This window comes from Myxocyprinus asiaticus, chromosome 38 (assembly GCF_019703515.2).
Source record: "Myxocyprinus asiaticus isolate MX2 ecotype Aquarium Trade chromosome 38, UBuf_Myxa_2, whole genome shotgun sequence".
Taxonomy (NCBI): domain Eukaryota; kingdom Metazoa; phylum Chordata; class Actinopteri; order Cypriniformes; family Catostomidae; genus Myxocyprinus; species Myxocyprinus asiaticus.
The window spans coordinates 31,468,388-31,479,121 of NC_059381.1; the positions used below are offsets into that span (position 1 = coordinate 31,468,388).

Sequence of the window (10,734 nt, forward strand, 5' to 3'; positions counted from 1 at the left end):
ATAAAGCCAATTAAAAAAAAATGTTTTACTTCACTTGTGATCCTCTTATTTTACATGCAGCAAGGAATTATGGGAGGCGACGAGGTAAAGAAAACTTTTAAAAATCCAAATGAGTGAAAATCCAAATTAAAATGACTTTCAAATCTGTCTTAAATATTGGTAGACTAATGCCAGCATCTGCATGAAGTATTTTGGGGCATTGTTGATTGTTTGCATGCACACTTGCAGCCTTCATTTCCATTTGTGCATCGATTATGTGCCTCTTTCCTGCTGTACTCCAGTGATTTATTTTGTTGCTAGTAAATTTGATTGGGGCTTCTCTGTGGTTTGTGCAGCTGTACACACACACACACACACACACACACACACACACACACACACTCAGGCCATAGTTGTGGCTAGCTCCCTTACATAAACTCTTGTAAAGCAGCTCAGGCCTGTGTTCTGTCACGTCAGGAGGAAATTTGCTGGAGTGGCTTGAGCCAGAGGACTCAGTCTAATACTACAACCCCCACCCCTCACCCTTTATCACTGCTGAAGCTCTGCTGCAGTGCTACATGACCACAAACTGGCCAACAGATGCAGAGAGACACTGACAAAATGTTCTTTTAATAACCTGTTGGGCTTCCATTTTGTAGAAAAATGTGGCCCATATTATAGCTGCAATAATAATTCGACAACAAATAAGCTTTTCAGTGCACACACATCTGTTTTTCCTTTCCCACACATGATTACAGCAAGTTGTCACAAGATTGTGGCTTTAGTGCTAGTTAAATGGGGGGCTTGTTATATTGTTTGTAAGTGGATAAATATGGCTACAAATTTTTATTGGATAAGACTTGTTCAAAGCCACTGTAAAATCTGTAATCTTAATAAAAGCCAATATTATAAGTAGTCAATGTTAATAGTGCTGGGTGTCAAGACAGATTTGCCAATTTGATTTGTTTCCAATTTACAAGCTCTCATTGATTCTGATTCCGATACCGATTCAATTTCATTGATTCTGATTAATTTTGGTTTATTTCAGTTATAATGTCCATTTTGCTTAAAAAGATCTCCAAGTCAATGCTGTAAATGATAAATGGAACCCTCTAACTTGGTACATTACAAAAATATTAATAAAAAAAACATTACATATTAAAAAAACAACTACAGGGCCCAAACGATGCAGTTCAATTGCTATTTATTTAACATGATAATAAACACAACCAAACCTGAAGTAAACATTCAAGTAAAAGATCAATCTTGAGATTTTAAGAATTAGCTTAGTACTGGGATGGTTCAAATCTGATCGCAATTGATCAGAAAATTTATATTTTTACCTAGCCCTAGATATTAATGTGACTGCGTATCTACAATATCATGTACGCTCAGTTAGGCTAAAAACTATATTACTTTGGAAAAGAGCTGATTATTCAGATTCAAATTATTAATACATTTGATTTTTTATTAAACATTAGTGTCTTTATTTTAGCCAGCATTTTTTGAGACACTTGAGGCTGTGTGTCACAGTGATTTTATCATGATTAAAGGCGAAGTAGAGTGCCTAACACCCTCTTAACCAAGGTAAAATCACTATAATCTCTTGTGGCATTTTGCTTTAATATTAACTTAACTAACTGACATGCTCTTAGCCACATTGTAACATATTATGGTCCAAAATGTGCCAAATATAAATTAGTATAGGAAATAAGCTGATTCAAATTTACCATACACAACTGTCCTTCAAATGTCTGATACAATCATTGATTAAATGTTGTTGATTCATATAGTGATTATGTGAACGTGCCTTTGATCATCAGATTAAAACTGTGGGCTATGATTTGTTTGATTTATAGGAACTAGAGGTCGACCGATAGTGGATTTTGCAGATATCGATACCTAAGGTGGTGGAAAAGGCAGATAACCGATTAATCGGCTAATAGTTTTTAAAAAACATTTCTTAGACTTTTCATACTGGGATGGGTACAGATATAGTGGCTACAAGAGTTCAAAACAAATAAAATCCTAGATGCATTTTATCAGTCAACCAAAATCCCAACAGTAACCGATGTAAGTGCTGAAAAAACTGTGGGCATAGATATGAGCACCTGTTATTAATAAAACCAAAATATCGGTCTACCTCTAATAGGAACCCAGTAGACATAATGCAGACTTCAAAAATATCTATGCTTTCAAAATTTCACAATCAACATGACACCGTTTTCTGTCTTTACAGTATTGCTTGGGCTCAGCATAATCCATCAATCAAATTCATTTCACTCTGTGGTGCAGGGATACAGCATAGACACTTGAGACACTCCATGCCAGACATTAACTCATGCCTTCTCCCCCCTTCAGGACACTCATCCCTGTTCCCCATGGAAGATGGCTTCCCAGATGAGGAGAGATCTGATCAGGGTCTGCCCGGCCTCGGATCCCCCCACTGCTTCCCTCACCAGAACGGAGAGAGGGTGGAGCGCTACTCTCGCAAAGTCTTTGTGGGTGGCCTCCCCCCTGACATAGACGAAGGTATAAAAGTAATTTAGGGTGACCTCTACACTGCTGTTTTCATGATAGCATGCTTACAAATCTGTTCTGAAAAGTCTCTTATTGCAAAATGTGATATTATCTTTCCTAGATGAGATAACTGCTAGTTTTCGTCGCTTTGGGCACCTGTTTGTGGACTGGCCTCACAAAGCAGAGAGCAAGTCATACTTCCCCCCGAAAGGTGAGCTGAGAGTTAGCAATACTGGCACTTGAATAATGTTACGCTTTAAAAGGATAGTTCACCCAAAAATGAAAATTGTGTTTAGGTGGTCTTAGGCCACATCCACACTAATACGTTTTCATTTCAAAACGCAGTTTTTTCACAACGTTTTGGCCTTCCGTCCACACTGAGACATTTTTGACAGCAAAAATTGAGCTTTTTGAAAACGCTTTCCCAAGTGGATACATTTGAAAATGCCATCTTCACATTGTAGTGTGGACAAGGGAAACAGAGATATCTGAAAACTTTGAGGTGTTTGTTGTCATGTGATCCATTCAACCCAAAACAATCAAGATGGCGGCCCATGTTGTAGTGCCATTATTGTGCCTGCTATTCACTTTCATAGTGTTGTTAAAGATAAATGTCGATGGGAAGTTTATTCGGAATTGCGGTCTGGCAACTGAACACGAGGACAACTGCGTTTCAGACTGTACATCGAATTTTCGCATGCGCATTAAGGGGTTTTCATGCATTTTAGTGTGGACGAGCAACGTTTGGAAAACGTTTGAAAACACCAGTGTGGACTGAGAGTGTTTCGAAAACAAAACGGCAGTTTCAAATGTATCTGGATTTATGTGGATGTAGCCTTTAAGGCACAGTTTCTAAAAACTGCTCGTTTCATTCTAAGCATCAGATAATTGTTCTAAAAAAACAAAATTGACTGTTTTTGCCACAAACAATTTAATTAAGGGAAAAAAAATTAGAAATGTATTTTGAGTAGATGGAGAGTAGAAGAGACTAGTAAAGTTTAACAAAGAATACATAGACTGCTTGCTAACTCTAAAATGCTTTTTGCTATAGGTTACGCGTTCCTCTTGTTTCAAGATGAGAGCTCTGTTCAGGCTCTGATTGATGCCTGTATCGAGGAGGACGGAAAGCTCTACTTGTGTGTTTCCAGCCCCACCATTAAAGACAAACCTGTAAGGATGAATTAAACTGCTGCTGCTCAGCTCAAACCAATCAACATGCAATAATGTGATTTGTTGTCTTCGACACCTAGTTTTTCATTCATGTTTTTCATTTGAAGTACAGATTGTCTGTTTTTGGTGCTATTTTATTTATTTTGCTCTATTGCTTTTGTTGACGTGTGATTTTGTAACAGGTCCAGATTCGTCCATGGAATCTTAATGATAGTGATTTTGTGATGGATGGATCACAGCCTCTGGACCCCAGGAAGACCATATTTGTGGGTGGAGTGCCACGGCCGCTTCGTGCAGGTAATGTGGTTGACGTGGGTTTTATTTCAACTTTGTATACTTATTCAGTATTAGGGTGTGGTTAAACTAGACTTAGAACTCTATTCACTTCCATTCAAATGCATCCGAATGTGAGAGACGGGAAACACAAGCTCATGCGAAAAAATTTAGCATTCAGCTGCACACCAAAGTTCAAGCTTTTGACCTGCAAATTCACACGACGAGAAGACTTGTGACCAATAGAAGATCGAAATGTCATACACTGACCCCTTGGCTCAATACAAAGAATGCATATTTCAAAACTGCATGTTTTTATTGTGGCAGGAAAGTGAGTAGATGTAATATTGCAACCCTTGTGTTTGTTTGTGCTAACAAAACATTGCATTAGATCTTTTTGTCAACTTCTTTTTTTAGTAAGTATGAAAGCTTTTTTAACATATATATTAAAAAAACAAAAAAGATTTTTTATTGATAGGATTCTCTGAACTGAGCTCATACCGGGCTATTGGGGGCACTCCCTGCAGAAAAAATTAAAAATAATAATAAATATGTAATAAATTAATAACCACTTGCTTGATCTAAACAAAATAGGTGCCATCAGGGTTCCCACGCATCCTGGAAAACCTGGAATTTTGCAATGCTGTTTTCCAGTCATGAAAAATTCATGGAAAATAAGAAAAATACCAAAATGTCCTGGAAAATAAAGATTTGTCCTGGAAGATATTTTAGTATAATAGAACTGTTTGACTGTGTTGCTGCACTGTGAAACAACGTCAACATTTAACTGCCATAAACAAATGCCTGTCACATACTTTCTCTGCTCATCTGCTGTCATCTCTGCTTTGCTCTGATGAAATAGTTTAATTATTGATATAGTACAAAATAAGATTCCGTTCCAACACTGCTGTTATGTTAACCACAAAAACATTTGATGGTCGGACCACAGATTTTTTTTTAATACGAATTCACACTTTGAGTTGGTAGCGTGGTGATTCGGCCTTCACACCTCGAGATGTAAATTAATGTTCAATAATTCAACGATCGGAGTTACCGCATGTAGTATGTGGAATATACGGACTGAATCACTGAATCTAGTCATAAAAATGGCATTAGCTATAGAATGCAGAATGTCATGGTATATGAATGTTTGAATGCACAATTAATCAAATTAAAATTGTGATATTTCCTAGTGGAATAATTACTGCAAAACTGCAAAAGTCTGTGATTTAAATAAATATAAAATCTGCAAGTGATGCGTGCTTCAAAATGAATGTGTAAAGCTGGCCACTTAAAAGCACCTCATCATGATCATCACGTGCACTCGTGTGTGTGAGATGACAGAGAGCAGAGCACTCTGAAGTGTGCAGCACATGCAGACTATGTATTTATTTATTTAAATCACAGCTTTATGGGGATTAATGATCACACTGGGCCATGTAGTGAACTGCTTATCAGGAGGTGAGAAACTACCGTCAAAAACACACACAAATGCCAAAATAAAAGCATGATTTAAATGGAAGCATGTGTTTTCGCTTAAGTATTACACTTGTTGGGCACATAAAATGTCTTGGAAATGTCCTGGAAAATTGTGCCTTGAAAAGAGTGGGAACCCTAATCATTTTAATGCTTAGAATCTGGACTTTACAATGCATATAGCTGATCCTACCTATTCTGAAATGAACTCTTTTTAATTTGCTGATTAATAAGAACTTTTTTGTCCTCATAATTTGGAAATTTGCTATCTCAATTATATTCAAAGTTGGTAAAAAAATGAAGATGACATAATGTGTTATATATCGTTGGAAAGGTCTCAATAAGTAAAATGCAATGAGCAAATTTGTTTCATTCAGAGGCCAAAATGCAGTGAGGATTAGTGTCTGAAATTCCCACAGACACACAAATATGAGAAACAAGAGTGTCTTTGTTATGATTAGTTCCAGTCTAGGTTGGGGAAACCGTAACAAGAAGGTTGTGGTTCCCCTCCACCATCCCAGCACTCACAAATAGTCAAGTTTTTAGAATGCACAATAAGGTATTTATTTGACATTAAATGAGAAAGGAGGCAAATGGATCCTTCTTGTGGACTTCAGTTCCGCTTTCAACACTATCATCCCTGCTATTCTCCAGACTAAATTAAACCCACTCTCTGTTCCCACCTCTATCTGTCAGAGAATCGCCAACTTTCTGACAGATAGGCATCAGTTAGTGAGACTGGGGAAATTCACTTCCAGCACCTGTACGATCAGCACTGGTGCCCCCCAGGGATGTGTGCTCTCCCCACTACTCTTCTCCCTGTACACAAATGACTGTGCTGCCAAGGACCCCTCTGTCAAGCTCCTGAAGTTTGCAGATGACACCACTGTCATCGACCTCATCCAGGATGATGATGAGTCTGCATACAGAAGGGAGGTTGAACAGCTGGCTGTCTGGTGCAGTCAAAACTGCAGTGGACTTTAGGAGGAACACCCCAACATTGACCCCGCTCACCATTCTGAACAGCACTGTGGCAAGAGTGGAGTTATTCAGGTTCCTGGGCTCTACCATCTCACAGGACCTGAAGTGGGAGACCCACATTGACTCCATTGTGAAAAAGGCCCAGCAGAGGTTTTACTTCCTTCACCAGTTTAGGAAGTTCAACCTGCCACAGGTGCTGCTGATACAGTTCTACTCAGCAGTCATTGAGTCTGTCCTTTGCACTTCAATAACTGTCTGGTTTGGTTCAGATATGAAATCAGACATCAGAAGACTTCAAAGGACAGTTCAGACTGTTGAGCGGATTATTAGTCACCCCCTGCCCTCCCTTCAAGAACTGTACACTTCCAGAATGAGGAAAAGGGCTGGAAAAATCACTCTGGACCCCACTCACCCAGCCCATTACCTCTTTGAACTGTTGCCTTCTGTCAGGCACATGAACAGTTTTTTCCCTCAGGTTATCCATCTCATGAACAGTTAGAACTGCCCCATTGAGCAATAATTATATGCAATACAAAGCTTAGTCTATTTATATTTATCCAACATATCCTACCTCATCTGCCATTACATTCCCTTGCACTATCTGTATAACAGATGTGTATTTGTACATACACACACAGCTCTGGAATAAATTAAGAGACCACTGCAAAATTCAGTTTCTCTTGATTTACTATTTATAGGTATGTGTTTGAGTAAAATGAACATTTGTTTTATTCTATAAAGTACTGACAACATTTCTCCCAAATTCCAAATAAAACTTTTGTCATTTAGAGCATTTATTTGCAGAAAATGACAGCTGGTCAAAATAACAAAAAAGAGGCAGTGTTTTCAGACCTCAGATGATGCAAAGAAAGTTCATATTCATTTTTAAACAACACAAATGTTTTAACTTAGGAAGAGTTCAGAAATCAATATTTGGTGGAATAACACTGATTTCCAATCACAGCTTTCATGTGTCTTGGCATGGTCTCTAACAGTCTTTCACATTACTGTTGGGTGACTTTATGCCACTCCTGGTGCAAAACTTTTAAGCAGCTCGGCTTTGTTTGATGGCTTGTGGCCATCCATCTTCCTCTTGATCACATTCCAGAGGTTTTCAATGGGGTTCAGTTCTGGAAATTGGGCTGGCCATGACAGGGTCTTGATCCGGTGGTCCTCCATCCATACCTTGATTGACCTGGCTGTGTGGCATGGAGCATTGTCCTGCTGGAAAAACCAATCCTCAGAGTTGGGAAACATTGTCAGAGCAGAAGGAAGCAAGTTTTCTTCCAGGATAACCTTGTACGTGGCTTGATTCATGCATCCTTCAAAGACGAAATTGCCCGATTCAAGTCTTGCTGAAGCATCCCCAGATAATCACGATCCTCCAACAAATTTCACAGTGGGTGCGAGACACTGTGGCTTGAAAGCCTCTCCAGGTCTCCATCTAACCATTAGACGACCAGGTGGAGGATTGGTGATGATCAAAAATATTAATTTTACACAAACACATAATATAGTAAATCCAGAGAAACTGATAATTTTGCCGTGGTCTCTTAATTTTTTCCAGAGCTGTATAATATATATTTTGTCTTATTGTGTATTTCTATATATACTTATTTTCTATTCACCTATTATCTCTGACTTGTGTTTGTGCACTGGAAGCTTCTGTCACCAAGACAAATTCCTGGTATGTGTAAGCATACTTGCAATAAAGCATTCTGATTTGGATTCTGAAAAAGACTTCAGGAGGGGGCAAAGGCCAAAATAATAAACAAAAGTTCACTAATTCCTAAAGGGGGAGTCAACTAACTTTCCTAGAATAGAAAATGGAAACAACATAAACGTACTCTAACTCCTTTTCTACCCAAAAACAAGAGAAAACAGATATTAAACAAAATGGCACCCACCTCCCTACAAATGCTCCCAAAGTAATCATTCCAAGGCACACTTGACAATACATTTTAACACCAGTTCACTCACTAGGCATGAATGCAGTCTCAAAGGATATACAACAAATTCTCAAGAGAGTATAACAACATGTCTGAGCCAGGAGAGGGGAGATGGGGAATGAAGTTTTCCAGCAGCTTTTATCCTTCAGCAGCTCACAGCCAGACCAATCAGGAGAACTCCTCATTAGTGCTCTCACCTGGTAGTGATCAGAGTGAGAGGGAGACCGAGAGAGAGGAGAAAAGCCAGGGGAAAAACAGACATGCCACACTAGACATTCCCACCCCAAAATACATAACCAAAACATATACAATATTATACCACATTGAATGCGTCTTACGATGTAACAATGTTTTTGTCACATTTTTCCTTATTACTTCCTGAAACATACATATAACATGGACAATGACATATTGTAACTTAAAGCAGACTATCCCGATTGAAACGAGCCCAAACACAACATGATTAGGTCTTGAAATATTCCTCAGTGTACATGGAAAGATGACGCACAAAAGGGCGCTCAACACACGTTGTGTGTGTGTTTGTGCGCATGTGTACACAGATCCGAGGACTTTGTGTGCAAACACACATGTGTTCACCTAAGGGATTGGGATGCTCCTGAACAGTTAATATTTCTGTATTAATCCATTCATTTCCAATGGCCAGTCATTTTTGACTGGGAACACAACAGGTGTAATAAAGTGAGATAAAACTAATAAAATTGAAATAAAATGGTCCTATAGTCCATTGCATTGTGCAAATTTGTGTTCTGATTGTGTTTGTGCCGGATAAATAACATTGTTTTACCATAGAGTTTTAATTGCATTGATAGTAGCTTTAAGCTTATGTATATGTTATTGCTCTTTCAGTAGCTTCAGTGTAATTGGATACTTTCTTTTAGCAGCTTGTAGTGTAGCTTGCTAGTTTTTCCCAAAGGGTAGCTTGACTGTAGCATAATTACTTTTAATTAGTATGAGCTTGTCATGCTAGTTTCAGAGCAGTTTCCCCACCACTGCTTTTACACATGTAAACTTCAGAGTTGCCATTTTCTTTTAGTATGTAGAGTGGAGACGGTCTGGTTTGTTGTACTAGACACATGTGTTCAGCTGTGTGTTTGTAGACATTGACCATTAATTATGTTATGTCTTTGTGACAGTGGAGCTGGCGATGATCATGGACCGGCTGTATGGTGGTGTGTGCTACGCAGGCATTGACACAGACCCAGAGCTGAAATACCCCAAGGGAGCAGGGCGGGTCGCGTTCTCTAATCAGCAGAGCTACATTGCTGCTATCAGTGCTCGCTTTGTACAACTGCAGCATGGAGAAATCGATAAACGGGTCAGTGCTGACTTCCACAAAAAAATACACATGCACACTCCCCTTCCATGAAATCGCATTGATCCAGCAAAGCCTCATAAACACTCGAGCAGAATTTGGACTCTGTTCGAACTTCAGTTTTGACTTTCCAATATGTTTTGCATGTAGTTTCGTTTGCAATTTGAATGCGTTTCTTTGATTCAGTGCTGACTTATTCAAAATAAGAAAGATGAGCAGTTTTTAGAACCTGAAAATGTCCAGGTTTTGGTTCTCTATGTTAAAATATAGTCATATTTGGTGGAATCACACGAAACTTGACCTGAACATGTCTGGGCATTTTCAAGCCAAAATAAAAAAATAATCAAGTCATCCTCAGGCTCGAAACCCATATGACTTTCTTATCACAGGGCATCTTTTTAGTACAATGGCAGTCGATAGTGCCTCACTTAAAAGCTTTAAAAGGACCCAAAAATATAATTTAAGTAGTCCGTGTGACTCCTGCATCATATTCCATGTCTTCTGAAGCCATACAGTAGGTTTTGCAGAGAAAAAGCTTTTCAGTTAAAATCTTGATATCTGTTGAGAAGCTCGTTCACTTGAGCGCTAAACAACGCAAGTTCTTGCGGGAACACATTGTAAATGAGCATGAGCGTTCAACGGACATCAAGATGTTTTCTGAAAAATGGTGCAATCACTAATTTTTTGTTTATGTTGAACTGAACGATATGTCGTTTTGGACTTTCACTGACACCTAGTTCCTAGTACTTCCAAAAATACTATTAATTACTTCTGTATAAAGCTTTTTTTAATGACGAGGCAAATTATTGAGTGAACCCTTAAATGTGCTTTATCATCATGAAAATAATGGGGTTTTTAATAGTGTGACCTGTGCATATTTTATGTGAGATTCACATAAATCTTAACTTCTAGCAATTTCATGTCCCAGGGGTTGATTTTTATTAAAACCAACATTGTTTTAGCCTTGTCCCAGAAACAGACTTTCAATATTAAACTATGAAAATCAATTAGAAAAATACAAATTTTTACATGTTTAAAAACTATTAAAATCTA

The 10,734-nt window shown here is 38.3% G+C and overlaps 1 protein-coding gene across 2 annotated transcripts in view; it reads left to right on the plus strand.

Annotated features, from left to right (window-relative positions):
• LOC127428830 (cytoplasmic polyadenylation element-binding protein 4-like) overlaps window positions 1–10,734 on the plus strand; it is a 51,052-nt gene that overhangs the window by 34,727 nt on the left and 5,591 nt on the right. Inside the window, exons 5-10 of one of the 2 annotated variants that reach the window (XM_051677452.1) lie at window positions 61–84; window positions 2,341–2,511; window positions 2,621–2,710; window positions 3,551–3,669; window positions 3,852–3,966; window positions 9,503–9,684. In XM_051677452.1, coding sequence (XP_051533412.1) covers window positions 61–84; window positions 2,341–2,511; window positions 2,621–2,710; window positions 3,551–3,669; window positions 3,852–3,966; window positions 9,503–9,684 — 701 coding nt within the window. The remainder of the gene's footprint in view (window positions 1–60; window positions 85–2,340; window positions 2,512–2,620; window positions 2,711–3,550; window positions 3,670–3,851; window positions 3,967–9,502; window positions 9,685–10,734) is intronic. The other variant, XM_051677453.1, reaches the window with a different exon arrangement.